The sequence below is a fragment of the Elaeis guineensis genome, chromosome 2, assembly GCF_000442705.2.
Source record: "Elaeis guineensis isolate ETL-2024a chromosome 2, EG11, whole genome shotgun sequence".
Lineage (NCBI taxonomy): Eukaryota > Viridiplantae > Streptophyta > Magnoliopsida > Arecales > Arecaceae > Elaeis > Elaeis guineensis.
The window spans coordinates 936,422-963,940 of NC_025994.2; the positions used below are offsets into that span (position 1 = coordinate 936,422).

Consider the following 27,519-nt stretch of genomic DNA (forward strand, 5'->3'; position numbering starts at 1 on the left):
CCTCTTTTTTCCCCTCTCCTCATCCCTTCCCCCCCTCTCTAGTTTTCCTTTGTCTGATACACATCGGAACAGTACAATACAGTACCATACTGTACTGCTGGCCTACCAGCACAATACTGGTTCTAGTACTACACAATATATTATTTAGTTGACTGCAACCTATGCAGAAATGTTCTCTCCCATGTCTTCCTATGACATAAAGTGATAATTTACTTTTCCAACATTTATTGTGGTAAAATATCCCTCAAATTCAGCATGTATTAATTCTCTGACATAAAAATAACAACAAATACAATTAAAATTTTCCTATTGAATAGAGTCAGCTACGAGCACCATTTATGTTGGGATGACTCTAGAAAAGGATTGAGTCAATTTTACCATTGTTATCACCATGGGTGATGCCAACAATTGTGGCTTATGGCAGAGGTGACACATGCTAAATTTTAGAGAGAAGTCTTAAAGACATGCAACTTTTGAGTTATCACCTTTCTTTTTATATTATTATAAATTATAAAAGAAGGATAATTAGGGGCACCCCACCTCTATTCTTAAACAAATCTTGAAATCTCACCCACACTAACGGAGTCTCACCATGAAAGAGATGATTGCAATCTCATCAATCATGCTAATTAAGTCAGAATGCAAGGAAAGTTGATCGCACCAAAAGTCTATAATTAAAACAAGCAAATGAATAGTTAATCTTTCATTCATTACAACACAGCTTTCCAAGGTGAGGCTTAAAAGACATTCTTTAAGCAATCTAGGCAGCAGGATCATGCAAAACAATCCTTAGCATTTAAAACAAACTAAACAATTAATGAAGTTTAAATTATCCAAATAGGTTTTGAAGCAAATAGAAAATTTTTGCATGCTTAGTATGCCATGCAGATCCTACTCATCAACCTACCCAATATTGAAAACATTATACTGCTTGCACAAACAAGCATCAACGTCCAAGCCAGTAGTTTCTACCCTACCCCACTCCCCCACAACCACCACGGCCGTGGGGGAAGAAAAAGCCTGGCCTGTTTTTTGACTGGACCAAAGTTTGTTTATTAGAGCTCATTACTCTACCAAATAAAAATCCTAAGCATTAAAACAAATATTCAATATAATCAAAACCTCAATATGTCTAATAAAATAAATATTAATAAAGGATCCAATGCCACAAAGTCTTCTTCAACATCAACAACTATATAGCTGGTGCCTGAAATTGTTTATTTGATATGTGCATCATAACCATAATTACAAAATTCCCTCCCAGTAGTTCATGGTTAACTTCATGCATCCTTATCATTCCTGAACGAATAACCTCAACATTCTAGGTACAATTGTACTGGCAATCAGTTTATTTAATCAAAATTTAGAAATATACCTAACAAAACATTATACCGCTGGCACAAAGAACACTCAATATTCCATACTAATTGAATGACAATCAGTATTCTATAAAAGCTAGTCATTTATACTTGAGAATAACTCTCAGGATTAGAGTAATATCATACTTAAAAACTTATGATACAAATGAAGCTTAGTTCAGAGAGGATTAGTGCTCCAAATTGTACTCGAACATCATCAATTCCTTAGCTCGTGCCAAAAAAGTACTAATAGTAATTATCAATATATAAATCATAATCATTACATTAAGCCTTTATATAAATCATAATCATTACATTAAGCCTTTATGGGTCTGGCTTCATGTATTCTATCATTCTTGCTAACATGAAGCACTGAAATATTTCCAGTAATTCAGCCCTAATATAGGTTTTCATTGAAATGGGTTACTTTAGAATCCACTAAATTTTAATCGCCAATCATAATCATACATAATTATGTTTAGAACGATGGAGAATACACAGTTCCATGGTTTTGATACGACAGGCAACATGACTTCACCTCTGTAGATTACATACCTCAGGATGAAGTCGACCGCACAGCTCAGCTGCAAGTTTACGAACATCTTCAAACTCAAACATGCTAAATGCCCTGGTATCACTAAAACGCTGATAAATGAGAATCCTCAGTTTTATAGTATCAATGAAATAGATATTGCTTGTTATGTACCTATTAACCAGAAGAGAAGTGACACAATCATCACCATTGATGCATATACCACTGGTTGCTGAGGTGAAAAAAGAAAAACTGTTACTTGACAGAATAGGACATGACCAGCTTACAACATAAGCAGTTTAGATAGACAGGAATTATATCATTCTTATTCCATCACAAGGTGGCTTATATATAAATGCATACATGGCACATGCAAATTATATTGAAGTAAAAATAAGGTGAGGTAAAGGTATATAGAAGTCCAGGTGCGAGTTGTGCATATATGCACAAGGATCAAGTAGAAAAACACAAATTATTCCAGTGAATGAACTCTTTTCTGGAATTTCTTTATAGGAAAGAAGCCAGGAACATTCACCTGTACAAGTAAATTATGGTTCTTTACTACAATAATTTTTATTAGAACTTGACAACAAGGGAAGGGCATTTTCTACATTAGAAAGATCATTTCAGGAATCTATTCTGACTGAATGATTATGTCATACACGTTTATCACTTGTAGCAGATTCAATTCCATCCATGTATGCTCTTCATATTAACAGCAAATTCAACTTTCTAAGAAAAGCCAAAACTTATTTGGCCTTCTATCTAAAATCTTCCCATCAGTGTTCATGTACTTAGGAGTGCTCTTCTATAGAATATATCCATATTAAACTAACAGCCGAAGCAATTGATCAAGGAAGGCAGAATCAGAACCGGGACACGTGCCGGCCGGCCGATGCTATAAGTTGGTACAGGTCCGTACCGGACCACCTAGCGCGACCGATACAAAGGAGAAGGGAACCGGATGGGATGAAAGAGAGAAAGAGGGGAGGGGAAGGGTGAGGGAGAAGGGGAGAGGGACGGAGAGGGTGGTTGGAGGACACACCGGTGGTGGCCATAGGCGGGACACGGGCATGCTCAAATGGCCGCCAAGGCCTCCGCTTCCTCCACCAATTCTCGGCCAAGAGAGAAAGAGATAAGAGAGGGGAGGAAAAGAAAAGGAGGAAGAAAAAGCCACCGGAGAGGCCGTCGAAGGGCCTCTATTGGCCGTCGGATGGTGCAATCGTAGCCTACGGCACTGCAGATGTGAAATAGGGGTGATCGCCTATTTCACGATATTTTTTTAAAAAACTCCGACCATAGTGAACCCGGCAATGGGTTTGTCGGCTTCATTGTTTCTAAAATTTTTTTGAAAAAAATCCTCAAACAGTGAAGCCGACAAACCATTCTTCACTATTCATCATCTTTTTTAAAAAAATATGATGACGGGACGGTTGCCCCTATTCCATGATTGTAGCTCCACCCGCATGTTTTCTGCCGTCCGATGGCCACAATAGCCATCCGATGCCATCCAACAGCCCCTCGACCAGCTGTGCCTCCCTTTGATACCGTCACTCTCCCTCTCTCTCTCTTTCTCTTTCGATTAAATGCTCTATCAGATGACACCGATCTGCGGAGGCCTCCGCAGCCCTCCGACGGACTCAATGGGCCACCGCTGGCCGCCGACGGCGGCGTCCCCTTTTTCCTTCCCCTCTCTCTTCCTCTCTTCCCCTCTCCCTCCTCCGGTGTTCCGATTTGCCCAGCCAAACCATTTAGTTTGTTGCCAATACAGCTCGGAAAGCCCTAAACCGTCCGATTCGAAATGGTTTGGCAAACACTGCAAATGATATTCCCTATTGATTTTCTTTACCTCACAGGTCTGGAGACACAAGAACGTTGTGTCTAAAGAAATTTGCACTTTGACAACTGTCAGTCGGTTGGGTAACTGTCTAAGTCATGTCTTTATGAACATAATTCAAACCAACACCATGAATTAGAGACAAGCCAAAATTTATCCTGTCTACTTAAGTCACCTATGGAGAACAACTAAAAACCGATAAGGCCTTCACAGGACAAACATCAAGAAAGGAGTGAATGTTTTGACTGTTCAAATGCATAGCACAAAAATAAAGATGTTCTACTTCTAAAATTTTGGAGTTGAGTTCGATTAATTTGGACCACGATGTCTCAGAAGGAAAGAAACCAAACAACAAAACAAATTCCTATACAGATTTCAAATTTTTGATGGGTAAATATCCATAAATGATCAATGTCAGTTATACTTTCTAGAATTGAGTTGAGAAATAACACAGTCAAAATACTCAACTTAAAGCTCTCAAAATGTTCCTGCTGTTTAGTTATTAGTCTAATAACACAAGAACTAGTAAAAAGATCCAGTTCCATTTTGTTCATGCCGCCACTTTCCAAAACTCATCCCAAACAAACACAAAATGAATGCAATGCAGCAAAGGGATAATAATGGATTGTGTCCCAAGATCAACATGAATCAGAAATTGCGCTCACCATTGACAAAGTTTTGCTATGCCATATGTAAAAAGTATTCTGCATCATATCACAACTCTGGGGTTCAATTTTCAAACAAGGTAACAATGTAAAGAAAGTTATGTTTATTTGTCCTCCCTCTTTATATAAAACAATTCACTGTCAATTTCAGTACTATCTTCAAGAAGCAAGTGACAGCACAACAAAACAAAGGAGCTAACATATATTAGCAAGAAAGAGATACTTTAAATATTGCAATTTTAACAATTAACAATTCGAATGCAAAAAGACAAAACCCAGCTGTATGAAAGAAATAATGGATGCACAAAATGAGGGACAAGAAATCATACCTTCTAAATTTTTACAAAGCCGGCCATACAACACAGGAGAGTAAATGTCATCAAAGACCCTTAGTGGAAGCACCCTAAGTAGCAAGAGTGGGCTGAGGTGATCAAAAACAGAACCCCCCAATTTTGCAGAACCATTACTGGGGAAGTTTCCATGACAATCAGACAGCCACCTTTCATCCATTCTGCATAAAAGGAAATTTATTGCAGTCATGATAGTTTACCTTTGACAGCCTCAAATAGCTTTTTCTTCCAACATTGACAACTGAATCCATGCAAAATTCTATCTTGCTCATCAGATAACAAATCAATAGTACTACATCATTGTATCAAATAAAGGATTCAGTATTGTAATAGGTAAAAACTTACGAGAAACAAGCCAAATACAATGTCTCAACTCACTTCTTTTGTTCTTGCAAGTGCAAGAGTACACGATGGAGGACCAGATCCCCAGCTTCAACTAAGTCCTCACTTATTCGACTCATAAATCGGACAATAATTGCATTTGATGGGTCTTGGAACATCTTATCAATAACCTTGTCAAGTAAAAATTTCCAGTTCTCTACCTATAAGATACAAAAATAAAGAAAAGCATGTAGAGAAGTAGAAGTATATAAAAACAACTCTATGTCAAGATAAGCATTTGCAGATAGTATTTTAAGATATTGCTAAGCATTGCTATGGTGAAAACATGCAAATTAATGATGTACATGCTCCAAAGAAGGAAGAGGGTGCAAGCTACAGTTAGAAATAGCCAAGAGCTTGCACTGGAAAAAGAATACAAATCTCTACACAACCTACAATCAAACCTTCGCAGTCATTGAAATGGAAAAAAAGAGAGTTCTTGGAACTTCACAGAATGCGCAGGCTGCAAAAGGACCAAGATTTATGGGGACTGCTTCCGATCAGCTCAATTGCAGGCCTATTAAAGCTTGTCTAATTAGCAAACAAGCAAACCTCATGCTCAACCTTTAGGTTTGTCTCATTAACAAAATGAGTTTGAATTTTGAACACTAGCCATCTTTCAAAAATTGAAGTTCTGGTCGGATCAAAACTCAACCAATACACATGGTTCAAGCATGGACAACCTGTTTGTTTGAATGAGCTGAGCCTTAAAGGACCAAATATAGGCACACCTTGTATCATTAAGCATAACATTATAAAGCAATACAATCATAACTTCCCTGAAAATTTTTAATATAAAGATAACCCAATGACTGTCTTAAAATGTGGTGCAGCCTGCCACATATGGGTGTACAGTCCCCTAACCAAACTGCATTGCCTGTATGCAGATAATATATACAGCCATACCGCATATGGATAGAATAGGCAGTCTGCATAGCATTGTATGGCTGCATGTAAAGCCTGCTTAGTATTGAAGGGTTGCATTTGTGAGCCTGCCTATCATTCTTGAGCCACATATGCAACCTGATCTTGTGCACGCCAATGCAGGTGAAGCAAGTTTAAGCTGATGAATTGGTTTGATGTGGATTTCAGGTGGGCCCAATATGGATATTAATAATGTCAGAATGTTGATTATGTTATTATTATTGCTACTAGGTGTTAGTTCCTACACACTAAACAACAACTATTAGTTTCTATTGCTATTACTTATTATTGTTGATATCCATCCAAAATAATTACTAACATTTTATTATCATTATATTTAATGTATTATATTTATTCTTAAATAGTTAGTTACTGCATGTGCATCCGCATATGTGGCCCATATATCAAATATGCACTATGTGGTCCCTTCACTTCCCACATATCATACATGCCTTTTAAAATATTACAATATGGAGCCTTAAACAAATGATTTATGAAGCAACTTTAGCAAAACAACAAAATCAAATTGCAATTTCTTGCTTATTTTCCAAGCTGATTTTGTTGTCAAATAAGCCAGTGCCTCATAGAACATGCAATGCTTATCAGCACTCTTGAACCTCTTGTGGCCAACAAAATAGGAATAACATTCTAAAGTCTAAACAGGTTAGTATTGATTTACCTACTCTTCCTTACACCTGATGCTTTACAAAAATGATGGTTATAGTATTGATTTCCCATTAAAAAACCCCTGTCTACGAAGCCACTCTTGGTGTCCTTATTATGGGATCTAAGTATGTGGAACTCATCGGAGAACTCCAATTCTCGACAGCCTTTAATTTCCAGAAATTCATGATATATTAGTATAATTATATAATTATAAATAATCTAAAGTAAGGTTTTACATCCCAAAGTGCGTCCCGACTGTTCCGTCCCATTCCTGTGAGGAAACAAGATTATGATGGGGTCGGGATTCCAAAACCCATCCATGTAGGGCAGGAAGAAGAAAGAGAAAATAAAGAAAGGAAGATGAGAAAAGGAAAAAGTGAAAGAAAGAAGAAGAAAAGGCAAAAGAAAGAAAGGAAGGGGGAAGAAAAAGGAAGAAAGGAAAGAAGGAAGAAAGAAAAGAGAAAGAAGAAGAAAAAGGAAAAAAAAAAGAAAGAAAGGGATGACAAAAAAAAAGAAAGGAAGGTAGAAGAAAAAGAAAGAAAAGAAGGAAAGAAAAAAAAGAAGGAAAAAAAGATGGAGGATATCTATTAAAATGCACGACCAACCAGGATGGCTGTCAGAAGGGATGGGACACTCGAGCATTCCGTTCCATGGAGATACCGGGACACCTCCATCCCATAGAATTTAAAACCTCGATCTAAAGTGGCTTACATGTATTTGACTCACCAATATAACAAAGTTTCTGTGTTCTGGACATGCAAGTGCAGGTAACATTGATTAACTGAACACTACTATTTTTTCATGATGTTTTAGAGCTAAACATCAAATTGCGTCATATTATAGTGTTTTTGGGCATTGCACATGGCCCATAAATTCTCTATTATTAGTGACTCTATAGTGTTTTCTGACTTAGGGTTCATTTGGTTCAGGTATGTCAAATTATGGGATAATCTGACAATTTGTAGAAATCATTTATTTGCAAAAATGATTATGAGAGAAAATAAATTTTACCACATTTGGTTGCTGGAAAAATAGTTCTGAAAAATGGCACCGCAAAAAGATTACTACTTTTGGTTGGACGTAATCTTATATGAGAATATTGCCAAATTTCCAACAATGCCCTTAAATAAACAATTCAAGTAATGCTTTCTTTTTTTGTTTGGCCCATTCATTAGCCATTAATGGTCCATTTACATGAAGGCTATCAATATGGGACATATCGATGGAAAAATATTTACATAAGTTAAAAAAATTATTTTTATATTAATTATACATGTACCGGAAATATCTTATTATAAATAAATTTCAGCATATTCTAGTATATAAATAAATAATATTAATTACTGATAAATTCTATGTTATATTTATTGATAATTAATAAATATTTGTTAATTATTTATTAATAATTAATACTTATTAATAAATATAAAAATATTTTTATAACATATTAATATAATATATGTTAAGATAATTAATATTAGTTATATAATATAATTAATACTATATTAATAATATAAATAAGAGTATTTTTGTCAAGAAATGGCAATTTAGAATACCTCCACTCAATAATCCAGCATGAGAAATTAAATACCATCTCCCTGGTGGTATTCATTTAACTCTTAGGAAAATAGGTACGAGACTCACTATTTATTTTACCACCTCTCTTATCCACTTTTCATACCAAACATGATAATCTGACACGGAATTTATTTTTCCATGCTTGATTACCCCCAACAAAACAAGCCCTAAGGGAATTTCAGTCAAGCATCCTGCTTGCACTAGTGTCATTAAGGGAGGCTTATTTGAGTTCTTTTTCCACTTCATGACTTGAGGGAAGGTCCTTGAAAAAGTTTGATGCTTATGGGTGAGGCTCTTCTACACGTCTCACATATGAGGCTCATGGAGTGCAGATCTTGCACATCAATCTCTAGGAAGCATACACATAAGGGCTTCAATTATTTCCATAAATAATTATAAGGATAGATATACCTGCTTTTTTCCATGACAAGATCGTGCATCTACAACTTTCAACCTGAGTTAGGCAAGATAGGACATTAACTTTTACAATTTAGACAGATGCAGCAACAGAAGTTCTAGTTCATAATCAACTAATGCAATACTTGCATTCTTTACCTTGCTTATTCTCAAATAAATTTCAATAGATCTTTTTACCAACCCAATACATAAACATCATACAGACTTCGGATGGTCCCCTATTTCCTCCATGTTTTTTAGCATTAATGGTATATATAACCGGGTGCTTGCATTAAAAATTTTGTCATTTAAGGATAATTCTTTTAGTTACGACTCCAGTACATCTACCAGCTGTCAATATGAAACTAAATCAAAAGATGAGCAAACTAACTTCTAAGGTTCATTCTGTATGTATGTTCTGCAGATAAAAAAGTCACCTAGAATAATATCTCAGCAATTTACCATGATTGTTATTTAAAGCAAAGACTTAAGACAGAAGGTAAATTCCAAAGTCATTCTTCAGTCACTTCTTTAAGATTCAACATTTTTCTCATTACCTTTGAAGGATAGATAGTCAATAGAATTCATACCAAATAGCAGGTAAAAAAATCTTATAAGCAGGCAGTCAGCAAAGCACCTCTTAGATGATCTAATGAAGAATTAGAAAAAGGAAAATGCATGATAGCAGTAAAGTCCAAAAGAAAAACAAAAACTTATCTTTCAGTATATAAAATGCATTAAGATTGATCGTACACTTTCAGGCAATTTTGGAATCAATCCAAGTACTTGATCAATGTCCAACATCTCCCCTGTAGAAATTTATTAAATACCTTGTATCAGGAGACAACTACATTACATGTAAAACAATCAGTATCATGAAAGGACCAACTAAAAGATCATACCAGTATTCTAGTGTCATTTAGTACTGATCAAATCTCTAACTTTTATTACATCATTTTCAATCAGACCCCATTACTATAAATCCCTTCGCACCACCCCAAAATCATCTTTTTCAGGTCCTCCTACCTATTTCAGTCTATAAAAAACCAAATGCTGCACTAACCTGAATGAGACTGCATAGAAGTGCAATGTACATCCTTTGTCATTGCCCCTGTGGTCTGGGCAGCATTAGGATTCCCACCAAGGACGCTACAAGTTAATACAAGTCTTCGATTATCACAGTTCATACACTTGAATATTAATCTAAAAATTACTTCATGTAACAAAGTTCCATTGATTATTAATTATTGGAAGAGGGTAAATAAAATCTAGGAACAGCAATGGTGCTATAGAAAACCTGAGGCAGTCGAGCAATGCAAGTATGACACTAGACTCTCGGCTATGACATTTGAGCACAGCGGCGATTGTATTACTAGCTGTGGACTGTACTTTTTCATTCCCTGAGAATCGAAGTTGCACTAATGCAGGCAAAACAAAATGCGGATCTGCAGAAAGAAACAGGTTCTGCAAAAATATCACGTAATGAACTAACAAAACAATATCAAGCAAAGTAAAGCAACAATAACAAAAGAAATAAAGGAAGAGGAAAAAGAAAAGGTATCATCCAGCTTGAGAGTTGACTGCATTTGAAAAAGACAATAACAACCATTTTCCAGAACATTCACATACAACAAAATATATAAAGAACACACTTATATGCAGCTGTTTGAAAACCAAGCATTATCACCTACTTAACAATAAAATATATCAAGAAAAAATCTCTTATTAAATGAGGAATTTGTATATCTTTTACTTTTTATTTGGGATTGATAAGTCATTATTTGACATGTTAAGAATGGGATAAGAATTCCAGTTGGATATGCAGATAAGTCATTATTTCACAAGTTAAGAAATAGCATTAAGTTTGTGATAAACAAACCGAATTGTGGTAGCAGATTAGATTCTTCTACATAATTCATCAGATCTTCATCTCCAAGGCACTTTAGCAAGTGTTTGGCAATATCTTGTCTGCAGTGCACAAAGGTTGAGCAATAAAAAATAAAAATGCAGTTATACACCATGCAATGAAAACAACTTAAAAAAACATACCGTAACTCCAAATCTGAACATATGCGAATAAGCTCTGAAATGACATCAACAGCATTCTTTTTCTGGCTAAGATCTCCAAATTCAAGACGTCTAAATATTTCTTGAAGGCCCTTTCTATCTGAATTTCTGAGTAGTTTTGCTTGAGTAAAGTTCAAGGTTAAAGTGGAGAACATATAAGAAAAAAAAAGCTTGACAGAAGGATCCAAGTCTAACGACCAAAGGATACAATGAACAGTATTCTGCAAAGAGCAGAACAACAGCTTTTGCAATGGAATCTCTCACATCTAGAAAGCTTAATAACAAAGGTAACACCATATCCATTTCGGCAGTGTTGAGATTGCTGCTACCAGATGAGAAGTTTTCCTTGAAAATAAGGACTCTCAAAATGCTCAGTGACCCCTCCATTAGAAATTCATCACCATATCGAAGCTTTGGTTGTGAAACAGAATAATTAACAAAGATGTACATCCAAATTTCAAAAGACAAATTATGATCTAATGTTCTACACAATAGTAACTTAAGGAGATATTGTATGACTTTTGTACTTGGAAATTTTTTGCAGATGCTTTTATGCAAGTCTGATGCAAATTGGCATGGATCAAGGCTTGCATGAAGAAAAGTAGCAACAGCATAAATATAAAACATCTAAACATGGTGGAGCCTGCTCTCAGTCATCCACAGTAAGAGAAGGCAGAAAGCAGAAAATAGAACATGTGATGAATGAGGCTGAAGTTACAACTCTTCATTGAGACATCTTAAAGAATATAGAGAAAAATTTAACCAATCGAATGCTTCTAAACCATAATTATCAGGACAAGCCCAGGTGTCGAACAGGCAATAATGGTCATGGATCACTGCTTCAACCAGTGGCTCAACAAAAGATAAATAAATAACGATAAAATATACTAGAACTGTAAAAGATAAAAATAAGAAAGTCTTGCAAAATTATTATAATAAGAATTTAAGTTTACAAGAAACTTTGTGCATTAACCATATGCAAATATTTATGTGAATACACAGTAAAAGGTAAATATACTCCATTTTTTGGATTCAATCAAGCATGCTTATTTCAGTAAATACAAATATAAAATGGTATATTTTTGAATTATAAAATTGATTTCAGTTAATTATCTAATTCCGGTCAATATTTTCTCCATTAAACTAACACAACTGGCAAGCATAAGCAAGGGTTTAAAAATTGAGGTATGGAACCATAGTGGTAACCAGCCAATTTTGTATGATAGCTGCTGCAACACAGTGTTGGCATTTGCTAGTTCAAACAAGCAAAACAAGAAGCAAGAAAGCAAAAAGTGAAATGAGTGGTAACAGGTAGTATATATTTGGCACAAAGTCTATGTTGATTCCATGTGATATGGATCAGCACAGGGTTAGCTTAGCTTCATAGTAGTTTGGAGAGGTATTATGTATGGGCCCCTATCCGATGCAATACGTCTAAGTATTACGAGGCAGATACAGGTTTACTTTAGCCCTCAAATATGAGCATGTCGAAGGCATTGTAATGCAAAATCAACACCACCAAGAAGTACATGAACATATATTCAATTTATTTATGCTATAGCCAAATGCTAAACATTTTAATTATTAAATTATCATTTTAAGGTCATATGGTTGTCTTAATAAGATCTTGGGTCACGTTGAATGCTTTGTAGCTAATCATAGTTTTACTAAATAGCTTTGTTAAGTATATCATTTCATCATGAAACACCAGGTAGATTTCTAGTAACTGTTGGCTCAGGCTGAACTATAAAGGAAGTTTTACATTGGCAGTAGCTCAGTAGTTTGATTCTCCTCAATTTTGTCTTTCAGCTGATTTTATATGAAAGCAATAGGGCCATCCAGGCCATAATCACCTGCTGGGTAGACCAGGGCAGGCAAACCTAACCAGGTCATCTAGTTTTAATGGAGCAAACAGCAATTCTGGTCCGATATGAAATCTGAACCAGTCCAAGGGCTCAGTCACTAGTTAACTGGTTGAGCAACCAATCAGGTCCTTCTAATAATAGTGTTCTAGATTTCTTTTTCAAGAAAAGCACTGTTCTAGAGTATAAGTCAAAGAAAGCGTAGCATATTATTATCGCCCTTTTTTGTCCATCTGATTTGTAGGCTGAAAACCTAAAAAATAAATTGTTTCTAGCCAACTTGGACATCACAAATAATGGCCAATAATTTGGATATGACATTGAGAGATAAAATTGATTTTAAATTTAACCCCAAGTGTTTCTTGATGAAAATCATGATGGCTTTCAAAAAGGAATTCCTCAAAATGGACATTTTTTTTTGACATGAGGATACCATGCCTTTTCTTGCTCTTGCTTTATAGTTAGAAGCATTCAAATCAGTTGCATTTTGTTCTCTGTCTTTGAGATGTCTAAATCAAGATAATCATTTGGATGTAAGGATGTTCAGGGATAGTAGAAATCTCCAAAGTTGTTTGCTTCACTAGTTATATTCCTATCAAGGTTTGCAGACTCAGTATCGGAATCCGTGCTGGCCGGCCAATGGTATAAGTCGATATGGGTCCGTACCGAACCGAACCAGACCAATGCGAACCAACAGGGAAAGAAAGCGAACCGGGAAGAGGAAAAGAGAGAAAAAGAGAGAAATAGAGAGAAGGGGGAGAAAGAAAAGGAGGGAGGGGAAGCCGTTAGAAAGGCCGCTGAACGGCCTCCGACTGACCACCGGATGGTGCTCTCCATGCAATGCGGCACCACGGGCATAAAACAAGATGATGCCCCTATTTCACGAGGGTTTTTTCAAAAAATCGAAAAAATATTTGCCGGCTTCACTGTTTTTGACTATTTTTAAAAAAAATTCAAAAACTGAAGCAGGCAATAGGTTTGCCGACTTCACTATTCATCATCTTTTTAAGAAAAGATGAACGAACAGGGACGGTAGCCCCTGTTCTGCAGCGACGGCTCCTCCCATGCGGTTTCCGCCATTCGGTGGCCACGACGGCCACCCGGCAAGCTCTGACGGCCCCTCCGTTGGCTACACTTTCTGCCGGTATGTTGTTCCCCCCTCTCTTTCTTTCTCGCTCGTTTGAAAGCCCAATCGGACGATGGTCGAGCCGTGGAGGTTTCCGCGGCCCTCCGGCAACCGCAATGGCCACCGTTGGCCTCCAACGACACCTGCTCTCTCTCCCTCTCTTCCTCTCTTTCCCTCTCCCTCCTCCAGTATACCGGTTTTTCCAACCAAACCATCCCAATTCCCCGTCAGTCCAGCTCGGTACAGGATATACCGACCAGTTCGGACCGGTACAGAATTCCTTGATTCTTACCATTCATTTTGCGCCTAAAGAGCTCCAAAACCACTGTTTTTTAATTTCTAGGCACTTAAGACATCTCAAAAGCATTTAGTTCTCTCTCTCTCTCTCTCTCTTTCATATGTGTGTATGTATGTGTGCAAGCGCGCGCATGCATTCGCTACACAAAAGCATAAATAAATTTCTGTTGATAAGCATCCTCAACCATTACATATTGTTAGTTTAATCTTCCCATTCTAAACCACACCAATCATGCCATATAAGTACTTCCTCATTTTGTGGACATAATATTTGTCACTGAATTTAAGCTCGAATAATTTTTTGGAGACCTTAGTTTCTCAGAACATACTTCCATTCCAAACTCCTGTAAGGCTGTAACAATGGTCAATGTGGGCCCAATCATGCAGCATCCTCCTTTCATTGTAGACCCCCCACCGTCCTGCGAAAATCACTCACATCTCTTGGTTTCAAAGAAAAGGCCCATGGAACATGGTTCCATTTCCCCCTGGGCATCATGAGATATCCATTCACTGGTAATTCAGCCTATTGTTAGCCTAGGAAGGATTATATTCAGAACAGGACTGTCAATCCAGCAGTGTAGAATCACAGATGACGAAGACTGAATCGACTAATATAGACAAGCAACACTGATCTAATCCAAGCTAGCAGTCTCAAACCGAACCAAGGTTTGCACTTGCAATACAAGCTTGCAGCCCCTTCAGGCCAGGTCAACCAAGCACGAGCCTTAGCCCACATCCAATCCAAACTTACATTCTTTGTAATTATGTTCCTGAGATTTTTCCAGCCCATAATATGTACATGCTGTACTTGAACCAATTTGATATACCAACTGGTCGTGGTCATGTATATACTTGCTCATATCAAGACCTTAGAAGCATGAGCACATGGAGAATGAAAATCAAAGCATAACATAATCCAAGGAGATTTAAAAGCATTCCAGATACATAATCACCTCTGAGCTGTACATGGACACTGATTGTATTACCAATTTTTTCTTTAAATAGATAGAGTGGCATCTAATAATGATTGGTAAGACATTCAAATGGTCCATCAATAATCTACAGAATTCAATAACAACTTTTGATTTATGATCAAATGATTTATAACCATTTACAATCTACAGATTGTCCCTAGCATGAGTACTGTCAATTTGGGAAAATTATGCAAGCTTACCTGTGAGAATAACAGATTTAGCAGTTGAGGCCCATGTTCAGTTATCACAACCTCCAATTGTTTCCCATCAAGGTGTCCCAACAAAAGGCACAAACAATTCAAGAAGAACTTTCTGGTCTCAATACTACCATAACTTTTCCCAGCATCATTATCATTTTCATTCTGTGTGTAATACTGCAAAATAACAGGTCAATGCGATAAGCTACTGGGAATAATAGCATAAGAACTCCATATTACTCTTCAAAAGCAAAAGATATAACCTAAAAGGTGACAAATACATTGACCTTAATATGATACTCGCTGACAACACCCAATGACTAAAGAGCGAAATTAAAAGACATCCATCATCCAAGGAAATCAAATCATCAGGGAAAATCTAAAAGACAATTTCAGATGAAAAAAGAGAAAAAAGGAAAGATATAAATAAGGTAAGAACAGATTGTTGTTATCCAGATTCCAATCGCCCACTCTCTTTTGCTAATACATCTCAAATGTGATTCACTTGAAACATGATCAGGCAATAATTATTTTGGGAAAAGGGGTTCAAACCAGTAATTCCATGGCTTTGATTACAACTGAATGAAAAAAAAAATTAGACAGCAACTTTTCATGCATAAAAATACAAAGAACAACCACTCATAACAAGTTTTATAATAATACCTGGTGACAACTTAAAAATCCCTTTTCCCATTCCATTCCTATTATAAACTTCAAAACTCAGTTACTAAGCACCTAAAGGCCCATCCTTGGTTAAAAATCATTATATTTCATTTCATCTGAATAGTTTAGCACTGGTCAAAACATGGAAACATGGCATTCTTAAAACAATAAATAGAAATAATAAAAAATATAGATGACATATATGTAAAAATGAACAAGAGTTTAAGATTCTTGAAAGCACTTTCCAATCTAAATTGCACATATCATCTCAACCTAGCTATTTATTGTATTTACAATCAGTGGTTACCATCGGTAAATTATCAATGTAAGGCACATAGAAAAACATACATTTTATTTTAAAAATAAAAGATAAAAATTTGTTATAAATAATGGATATGAATGACAATTGAAAGCATCTTTTATGCCTATTTTGGCATCCTGTCTTGACTGAGTCAAACTCAGGAAAAAAAAAATTTCCCACATTTTTTTTAATAAATTTTCAAATCATGATACAGGTTAGCAAAAGCTCCATCAGAAATAATTCATGCACTGAGCATCAAAGTAAAGACATTCCTATGTCTACTCCACTAATACAGGGTTGGAATCAATAGTTCCCAAATCAATAATGATTAGACAAGGACAAAATCTCCACTAAATCTCTGAATCATCCTAACTTGATACATGATATAAAAGCCAGTTTAAGAAATGCTAACAAAGAAGAATGCAAGAGATGGGGGTGAATCAAAAAGCTCCTCTTGAAGCAACTTTTGTAGAAATGTAAAATCTATCACATCATTTATAATGTTCCGAAATATAAATTTGCAAAATTTTAAAGCATACTTTCGTTTAATATAAAGGAAAAAAAAAAAAGGCAAACTAGGAGTTTCTATTACTAGTCAACTAATCATTCACAACAAATAAAAACGAAACCTTTTTTTCTAGTTTGAGCCTTTTCTAACTATAGATATTGAAACCTCTCCTCGGGGTGCAAACAAGTCGAGTTGCTCACAAGCTACTCGAGCTCGGTTCAAGTCTAAGCTCAACTCGACTCGATTATTATCGAGCTCAAGTAGCTATAATAGTTTTTCGAGTCGAGCTCGAGTAGCAAAATACCAACTCAAAAGCTTGCAAGCCTATTCGAGTTTATATATATATATTATATATATATATATAATCATGATATTCCGTACTGGTCCGAACCGACCGGTACATTCTGTACCGTACCGACGAAGAACCGGTCCAATTCAGATCGAATTTTTGAAAAATGGCCTAAACCAGATCGAACCTCTCGGTTCGGTATGGTATCGGCCCGAACCGCTCGATATTGGATGGTTTGGTCTAATTCGGTACGATTCGGGGCTGGTTCAATCCAGTTCCACCCGATTTTCACTTTTTTTGTGTTGTTGGGTGGGATTTTTTAAATTTTTTTAATATCCAGTACGGTATGGTACGTTGTATTTAATAATATTATTTTTATCTATAATATATATTAGTATATATATTATTAGCAAGCTAGAGCTCGATTTCAACCTCGAAGATGGCTCGGTTGATACTCAAGTCGAGTCAAGTCAATCACGTATTGTCTATTTTTTATCGAACCAAGCTCGAGCTTGGGATATTAAGGTTCGATCGATGTCGAACCAAGTTTCGAGCCCGAGTATTTTGAGTCGAATCAAGCTCGAGTTTCCAGCTATTCGATTCAGCTCTGCTCGATTGCACCCCTAACCTCTCCTTTTACCTGGAACTTTTCGTATCCTCGCTAATGCCATCTATTTCAGGTTATCACTTTTAAAATCTTACCTTTCTAGCTTTGAATGACATCCCATCTCAGCATTTTTTATCCTTTCCGTGTCACTTAGTACAAATGCATTCATATCACCTGAAATCCCTTGCAGTACAATAATATAAGCTTTTTGGTTGCCTCATGATAAACCTCAAGTCCAAACAACAAGCAGCAACTACAACTCCAAGAATACCCCACTTTATTTTAAGTCCCATGCAGCATCTCATGTTAGACCGGATAATTATCAAAATTACCTGTCTTGCGCCAAGTAGTGCAAAAAGTTACTCTTCCAAATGCATAACCCTTACCATGCCCTAATAGACATTAATTTTGATAGGTAACAAACTCAACCACATCTAGCTCCCATAAATAAATCCACATCCTGCAACATATTGAGAAATCATGTTCTTTCTGATTATCATAATACAAAAGCATGTCATGCACCATTAGCAGCAATTGCCCATAACATTACATTCATGATTTCAAAGTAAATAAGGATGAAGGGATGAAGGATGGGTTTTTTAGTGTGTTTAAGGGGTGGGGGGAGGGAGGAGGGGGGCTAGGGGGAGGAAAGAATAGATGGAGAAAGGTTCAATACACCTCCATGCCCTTCCGTGCCGGATCCATACCAACACAGCAAAGAGGGCAAGGGAAAGGGAGAGAAAAAGAGAGGAAGAGAGAGAGATGGAGAAAGGAAGAACGAAAGGCAAAGAAATAAAGGCCATTGGACGGCCGCCAGAGGTGGGGTAATGGTGCAAGGGGCGAAGCAAAGCCTCTACCCTCCGAACCCCTATTTCATTCGAAACAAGGGTCCGTCGCGGCCCTATTCTTATTGTCAAAATTTTAAGTGTAAGTCGGCAAACCCCTTGCCAACTTCACTTAATATTTCTAAAATAAAAAAAAAAGCCTTTGCCGACTTATATTCAAAATTTCCAAAATAAAAAAAGGACCCCAATAGACCCCTATTTTGAATGAAGCACGGGTCCAAAGGGCGGAACCCCTGCTTCGCCCCTCTACACCACTCCCTGCCTCTGGCAACTCTCCGACAGCCTTTGGCGGCCTCTCTCTCTCCTTCCCCCTTTTCTGTTTTCCTCCCTTTACTTCTTGCTCTTCCCCTGCCCACTGGCTTCTCCTTTTGTATGCCAAAACCATCCCAATCCGCCACCGGCGCAGCTCGGTATGCTCCAAACATGCTAGTTCGGGATGGTTCTGCATTCTTGGGATAGAAGGTGGGTTGGGGAGTGGGGGCCAAAGGCAACAGGGGTTAGAGAGAGGTCTTTAAGAGCTTAATGTGCAAAGTACAACTGATTGATTGGCATACATATGCTAGATAACAGGTATACAATATATAACATAGATAAACTTATTTAATCATCACTATCTAAAACATGAAATAATGTAGGAAAGAAACTAAAATACTCTTTTTGTTAAGGAGAGGTCATGCAGATCAAAATCTCCTAATAAGTGTATTAATAGGATTATACAAACAATCCTGACCTGGCCAACACATGACTCATTCCAACTACTATTTGAGAACTCCATTCTATTACGAATTCACTTCATAAACAACTAAGAAACTAGTAGCGACAAGATCCAACTAACTATAATGACGATATGCTTGTTTACAAGATTAGGCTCAGCCATATGGCTTTATATCATACAAGGAACATAATATGAATAGGTAGAAGACAAATTCCAACTAGAAGAAGTCTAAAACCATATTTATATTTTTATAACAACCATAGATGAACATTGACCATCATGAATATTCATGATATGCTAGTCAGCCTCTATCTATCGAGCAGACTTGAACATAAATTAGGTTGGGGCTAGTGCAAGCCAAGCCACGACTCAAATAGCAACATCAAAACTCGAGGCCTAAGTGCAATTGTGACAACCTTGGGCTTATTATTTCCAAACTAAACTCAACTCAATCATGAATTGGCATTGCTCAATCCTAACAAGTTCTAAACTAACCTCCATGCTCTATATCCATTGCACTGATGGAAATGATGAAGAAAAAGGGAGGGCCATGCCTAGCAATAGTGTTGGCAAAAAGAGAAGGTGAGAGAGAGGGAGGGCATGGTGGGTAGAAACCAGAATGGGGTGGATGGAGGCCAAGAGAAATCAAGTGAGAGAGAGAGCTAGATAGAGAGGGGATAGAAGACAATGAGAGGGTTAGCGTATCTCACCTTAGGATTAGAAATGGGTCTAGGCTAGCTCCAACCCTATCGCGTAAGGCTAGTTAAGGGTTGGGCTTTTGGGCCCAATGAAAGGACGAGAGGTTGGGCTTCGCCCAATGCTCGGCCCAGCCCCAACCGTACCCAAAGCCCGAGCTCAAGACCTATATCCATTGCACTGATGGAAATGATTAAAAAAAAAAAAGGAGAGCACCATGCCTAGCGATAGTGTCAACAAAAGGAGAAGGTGAGAGAGAGGGACGGCATGGTGGGGAGAAGCCAAAAAAGGGTGGGTGGAGACCAAGAGAAGTCAAGTGAGAAAGAGACAGATGGAGAGGGGAAGGAAGATAATGAGAGGGTCAACATATCTCACCTTAGGACTAGAAATGGGTCTGGGCTAGCTCAAGGCCTATCGTGGAAGGGCAGTTAAGAGTTGGCTTTTTGGCCCAATGAAAGGAAGACAAGGTAGGCCTTCGACCAATGCTTGGCCCGGCCTCAACCGAACCCAAAGCCTAAGCTCAAGACTAGGTTTGAAGCCCAAAGCCCACTCCATCCTCCTCTCACCTTACCTCTGCCTATTCCCCCTTCTCCCTCTCTTAATCTGGCAACCTCTTTCTCCCTCCCGTCTCTCAATCTCTCTCCCCTCTTCGTTTGTTCGCTTCTCTATCTCTTTTTCAATGTTTTAAGTTCTCCCTCTCCTCTCTCTCAATCTCTCCTCTCCTCTTTCCCTCTCTCTTTCCTTTCTTTTAAATCTCTCTCCTCCCTGCTCTCCTTGGAATTCTATAAAAGACCAAAGTGGAGCAAGATCAGTCTATCAGACTCAAGTTAGGCTTGTTTCAACTCTTGGCCAAGCTTGGGTTTTGACTTGGGTCAAGCTTAGGTGGTATCAATAAAAGAATTTTGGGCTTAGACATGATCCAAAGCCCAAAATAATAGTTTCAAGCCGAGGTCCGATGGGGAGGCCCTATTTTGCCTAGCCTCTTTATAGGCCTATCTCACCTCCATAATGAGATTGGATGGGGAAAAACATATGTCATCATAAAAATGAGCTCGGCCAGACAAGGCCTATTTAATTTTGATCGACTTAGGCCCAACTTGAACATTCATCAACCCTAAATACTTGAGCTTGAAACCATGCTATCCAACTAGAAGTGTTTGACCAAGCCTACCTAAAATTGATTCATGCAGGATTCATCGAACCGACCCGAACGGGCGATTTAGGACATGCTGAACCGTATCGATACAGTACGATTTCGATATGGAATCTGAAACACCTAAGGAAAAGAGAGGAAGAAAGGGGGGAGGGAAGAAGATGGAAAGGCCGAGGAGGTTGTCAGAGGCAATCGAAAGCAGCCAAAGAGCCGCTGTCGCCATCAAGGGGTTGCAATGACCGTGGTGCGAGGAAGAGAGTGAATTGAAGAGAGGGAGAGGGAGGGAGGGAGTGAGGGAGAGGGAAAGCCGGCCGTAACTGGCGATCATTATTAAAGGGCCATGATGGCCCCCAAAGAACCTCCCCCTCCGTCTAGTTGAAACAGCGGCAAGTCACCCTTATTTTCATCGCAAAATTATGATAGATTTTTTTATACCACTTCACAGTAAAGCCAACAACTGGCTCTCCAAGGGCATCCACAACCCTCCGACGAATATCGCTGGCCACGACCAGCTTTCCCTTTCCTTCCCTCTCTCTCTCTTTCTCTCTCTAGTTCACCCTCTCCCATGCACCACTATCATCCGTGGCCCTTCGATGGCCAGTCGGCCACTACCATGGCCGGCCGACCTCTCCTTCTCCTTTCCTCCCTCCTCTCTTTTCCTTTCTGGTTCTCCCTCTCCTTCACTTTCTTTGTCGTGTCATTTTGGGCTCGATACGGCTTAATATGGGGGCATACCAAGCCATACCGCCAATTGGCCAATACAAGATCCGGTTTCAGTTCAACGAACCTTGGATTCATGTACATTAGACCGAGTGGCATAGCCCTAATTTACTTGGATCTACCATTGGCAGATGGCATTCGTTGATAGTATCTATGCTTTATGGGACATCATGGACCTAGTAAACATCCATAAGCATCATGAATATGTCAAAAGCATTTAACTCAATATTAAAATAATAATATTATTAATATTAACATTTAAAAATATAATTCAATATTAAAATAATAGTACAAAATTTTGAAGCTGAATGATATGCATTTTGGTTTTTATATCAGTTCTTTTCAATTTTAGAGTATAGACAAGCATCATGCTGAACATGAAAAATTATAAATACATAAGTTTACACTGTTATATAAAATAAATAGAACACAATCTCCTAAAATTGTTTAGATTATTTGGAAACTGACTTGATCCTCAACATGTTGCTTCTTCCTAAATCTGGTTAACTTCCTTAGTTCCATATCTTACTATATATAACAGAAAATATTTTAGACTGACTTCACATAGCTAGCCTTCAAGACATGAAGCCATGAACCATCTTAGAAAAAGAAAACCATAAATCTCCCATGCCATGTCCTCTACCACCTTCTCTCAAAAAGAAATGTGATCCCTCCATGATCAACCGCCCCAGACTTTAGATAAAAAAGAAAAGAAAAGAACATTAATCCTCCCATCCCACCTAGCTTGCTTGGGCCCAACCATTCAAGACTGCACATGCACATAAAACCGCAAGCTTGAGTCTGGGTTTAAGTAATGGTATTGATAATCCAGAGAAGAAAGGATTGATGCAAACAGCAGTTTAATTTCTAGAATATCAAATAGTACAACTTTCTACATGCAATTTTCTTTAGTATCAGATGTCAACACTAGCAACCTGTCATGGCATTAGCACATGTTGGAGAGTACATGTTATAGGTGCTAAATTACTGATGGATATTGATCAACTGATGAAGCAACCCTGATACTAGGCAGCAAAACAAATAAAATTCACTATGTCCAAAATATTATTAAGGAAAAAAGTTATTAGCCAGTACAACAATATGGAACAATAATTCTAGCTATCTCTTAGATGACAATCTATTTAATGGAAACAAGGATCTTGGAGATTTTTTCCAGAAGCAATAGATCTTGAATATTTGACAGGTTTAAGAAACAAGATACAGCTAATTTGGCTTAAACTAGACTACAATGGTTGGAATCTTGAGGAAAGCTATTACAAGACATCATGTCTTGACCTGCGGCATAAGGCTTATCTCAAGCCAACTTATTGTAGCACAAGGGTTTAGAACCAGGGGTACCAGCTGATATGCAGCATACCTGCTTTGAATGGGCAAAGCAGGGCTGTGTATACCCTGGTTTGGGGTGAACAAGGCATGAACTGCACATTCATTACCACCCCTTACCAAGAAGGGCTGATTAAAAGCCCCTCTTCTTATGTGTTCTCCACCATTTCAGGTTGGAAGAGTGCTGTGGAGGCAGTCAGGCAGGTTTTCTCAAGCTCTTTCTTAGATTTGAAGATTGGATACCTTGATTTGGGCTGGAAACAAGCTTTTATCTAAGTAATGCCTCCCTCCCTTTTTTATCTTTTCAAAAAACTGAAAGCTAAATAAAGGGGAAATTGAAGAAATTAAGGAAGGATTATATTGCATGTCGATTCAATGATGTAATTAGAGTGACTTCATGTCCAAAAGAATAAATTTGAGCTCAAAACGAAAGAAGTTGGGGTTTTAGGTGGATCATGAAAACCATCCCCAAATCTCATGTCAATCTCAAAATAACAAAAGCAAATGGTTAGCATGCTTTAGTTCAACTTAGGCCTTAGTTTGAAATTATTGCAAATTTGAAATCAACCTAGCAAAAACAGATCTAATCAAGATGATTTCCCTGTAACTTACCCATCAATCCTATCTACAAAAGCCCTCAAAAAAATAATTTTGAAAATTATTTTTTTTCTAATACAATCATTGTTGTTCCATGCTATGTTAAAAATAATCTCTCCATTTGTCATATCAGTGCTAGTGGGTAAATTATTTCAGGGTATTAAAAAAGATGGTGGTTTCTACTAGACATATTAATGTGATTAAGTACGCATATAATGGAGCAATTACCATTGTGAGAACTACTGGTGATAATACTAGTAAGTTTCCAATCACAATAGGTTTACACTATCGATATGCTCTATGTCCTTATCCTTTTACATTAGTAATGGATGAGTTTACTAGGCATTTTCAAAATGATATTCCTTAGAGCATGCAATTTGTGGATGATTTAGTCTAAATGAATGAAACTAAGGCTGGAGTAAATCATATGTTAGAATTATGGAGGACTGCAGTAGAATTTAAGTATCTTAGGTTAAGTAGAGCCAACACAAAATAGATGAAATGTAGTTTAGTAAAATTATAAATAGAGATGAAGGTAGAGCAAGAATTGAGGATTATGAAGTTCCTAGAGTGATCATTTTTTATATTTACGATCGATTATTCATATAAAAAGGGAGACTGAAATGGATGTTATCCATACGATAAAAGCAGGTTGGATAAATTGGAGCAGTGCAACTACAATATTATGTGATTGTACAATAGCTAGCAAGTTGAAGGGAATACTTTATAGGACAGCATCATGACCATCTATGCCTTGTGGTGCAGAATGTTGCGTGCACAATATGAGCATGGCAAAAATGAGAATGTTGAGATGGATGATGCATGGTAATATAAGAAATGATAGAATAAGAAAGGAAATCACTTGTATAAAAGTGGAAGTAGCACCAATTGAGAATAAATTCAGAGAATTACTTAGTTTGGACATGTACGACATAGACTGAGTGATGCACTGGTACGAAGGTGTGATTTGATATATATAGAAGAAAATTGGGTTAGAGGTAGATCAAAATTCACACAGGATGAAATAGTAAGAAAGAACTTGATATTGCTATATTTTCTAAGTCCCTAAACAAAGCATAATGGAGGAAAAGGATTTATGTAGCCAACACCAACTAAAGCTTAGTTGAGTTGAGATGAGTTGAGTTGGTATATCATTTCATCTTGAATCTCAATAATTACTTGTATAATTATGGAGTCACTGATTTCCTGTAATCTAATTACAGTTCAATTGTTGGGTTACAAACATAGTTTTTCAATATATTTTTATTGCAAGCTGTTGGGAGTTATGTATCATGCTAAAAATAGAAACAAGCTTCAAAGCTTCAACACTCATCAAATAGGATTGCTAGTTGCTACAGCATTAAATAAGAACACATACCAGCTCCATAAAAGATAGCATTAAAGCAATAAAACATTAAGAGGAAAAGACAACAACTGGGAGGCTGAAGCATACCACACTAGGGTTGTACATAAAACTAGAGTGTATCAGTTAGTATATTGTTTAGCACCATACATGGTATATCACATATTCTAACAACCATGGAATGGGTACATCCCAATACATCAAGATTTGAATCCTTGTTGTAACAATGTTTTGTTGACTAGAAAGCATTCACATTAAGTTTATCTTAATCCTTGCATCATATTAAACAAAGAAAAAAAAGAAGCATGAAGCTTGAGAGCAAGGATAGCAACATTACTTTTGTTCTAACAAGTCTCTCACGACTTCTTGACTTCAAGTCAAGGATCTATTAAAAATAATACAATCAAATTTACTGGATATTCTCTCAAGCAAAGGAAACGATTTGAAGGAAATTTTTGGAACACTAGCACACTAAAGCCAACTAATAATTGACAACTTCAACCTGGATGGCAGACACATATTCTTCCAGCATGCCCTTCAACTTCTGAGAAAATTTATTATCCTCCAAGCGCATTAAGCATGCATAATGCTTCCAACAAAAACAAAGCAATATTCCACTCTTCAGCATATTTCCACCTATTAAGAAGGAAATAATAAACATAAATACAGCCAGAATAAGTGAACTGAAGCAAAGAACACTGTGAAATGTGCAAAAAAATTTCATTTTTGATGAGGCATATTTTTGGTGCAGACCACTAATAGGATGATATCATCTTAACCAGCTCTTTGATTACTTTCCTTGGGGCTATAATTGGTCTCAGTCACCCCGAGAACAAAACCAAACCACATTTACCCAGCTTTAGTTAAAATAGAAACTGGTTCAAACCTGAATTTTACTTTTTCTAGATCATACTGGAGCTACTCAAGTGCACATTGAAGGGTCAGGTGGATCATTTAAGGGGGTGCTTGGTTGGGGGGAGTGGCAGTTTGGAATCAGAATGGGAATAGGTGACTCTCATTCCAACCGTTTAGTTGGGAGGAGTCCCATTCCGATTCCAGGGTGGAATAGGAATGGCCCAATCTACATAGAACTCAATCCCTACTCTCCTCTATGGATTCAAATTTTCATTCCGATTCCGATTCCGATTCCGGTCATGAACCAAGCGCTTCGGAGGACTTGGCCATTCTGATTCCGATTCCGATTCCAAGTCACTCCGATTCCCATTCCAATTCCGATTCCAATCGTGAACCAAGCACCCCCTAAATTGAACCACATCAGAATCCTGTATATTAAAATATCAACAGCGTACCATAATATTTATCAGTTTCTAAAGTGTTTCAACCAATGTAGTGTTTAAAACAAGGTTCGTTGTCTCGCTGCCGGACCCTATACCAATACCACCCTGTTATAGTGTTAGTCACAACACAGTATGGTTAGATTTGATGTACCAAGTGTCAATATAATATGGTACAATGTATCAGTTCGGTATTAGTGTGGCACCATACGCCCAATATAGTATGGAATTGATCAATACAGCAAACCTTGGTTTGAAATATTGATCTTAGCTTTTATAATTGCATAACTTTTCACAAAAGGTCACATGCCTATGGGCAAAGGGCTTTCCTTCTAGCATGAGGTCATGAGTTACAAAGTCTCTCTAAAAGGAATTTCATAGGAAACAAGATCAGCTCCATTTATTCCTTGTAGTTTGCCTAAGCTAACTCAGAGCACACAGTGTAAACTAGGTGCCATTCAGAGCTGATTCAACTATGGTTCAAGCATGATTTGGACTTGCTTTGTTTAGGTCGACTTTGTGACTGGTTTGGGCTGAACCCTTTAACAGTTGTATGCCTAACAGCCCATTGTGCTGACTAATGGCCAAGACATCCCATCCAAGCCACTGCCCCTTTACCTAGAAAGCCAGAGAATTGTTGACACAACCATCACTAGGCAAAACAAAAGACCCAGCTGCTGCTTTTACTTAGTTTTTGCAGAGAATGAGCCTAGAAAAGAAAGGGAAAACCCAAGAAAGAAAACCAGAAAATAGATAACATCCCTCCAACATCTCTTATCACCATCATCTTCTTCTCCCTATTAACCTAATCTTCTATCATCTAAGAGTGGACCCAATTCACTTTGGAGCTAAGACTAAATTTGATAGAATAGCTCTAATCAAGGTTGGCCAAACTAGTACCCTGACCCATACTAGTCAGTTACCATGTATAGTACAATAATGTAATGCAAGGTTCGCCGTCTTGGTATGAAACTCCAAATGGATATCATCCTATTACAGTGTCGCTATGTGGTATGATACAAAATGGTGAGGTATATCAAGTGACAGTATGGTCCAAGACTGTGTAACAGTTCAGTACAAGTACGATATGGTATGCCCGATACAATATGCATTGACCGATATGATGAACCGACATGGTTTCATCTAATCTAGGGCTTCACTAGTACAGTACGATACTATACCAACAAATGGTACACAATAGGGTACCAGTTAG

At 37.4% G+C, this 27,519-nt stretch overlaps 1 protein-coding gene across 1 annotated transcript in view; it reads right to left on the reverse strand.

Annotated features, from left to right (window-relative positions):
- The window catches only part of LOC105034833 (uncharacterized), a gene marked incomplete at its 5' end in the record, with an annotated part of 62,344 nt that overhangs the window by 25,889 nt on the left and 8,936 nt on the right, over positions 1 to 27,519 (reverse strand). The window contains 12 exon segments of the mRNA XM_073251415.1: positions 1,914 to 1,986; positions 2,065 to 2,122; positions 4,722 to 4,903; positions 5,121 to 5,284; positions 9,441 to 9,496; positions 9,751 to 9,836; positions 9,985 to 10,132; positions 10,567 to 10,655; positions 10,737 to 10,862; positions 10,963 to 11,165; positions 15,214 to 15,387; positions 25,514 to 25,647. Coding sequence (XP_073107516.1) covers positions 1,914 to 1,986; positions 2,065 to 2,122; positions 4,722 to 4,903; positions 5,121 to 5,284; positions 9,441 to 9,496; positions 9,751 to 9,836; positions 9,985 to 10,132; positions 10,567 to 10,655; positions 10,737 to 10,862; positions 10,963 to 11,165; positions 15,214 to 15,387; positions 25,514 to 25,647 — 1,493 coding nt within the window.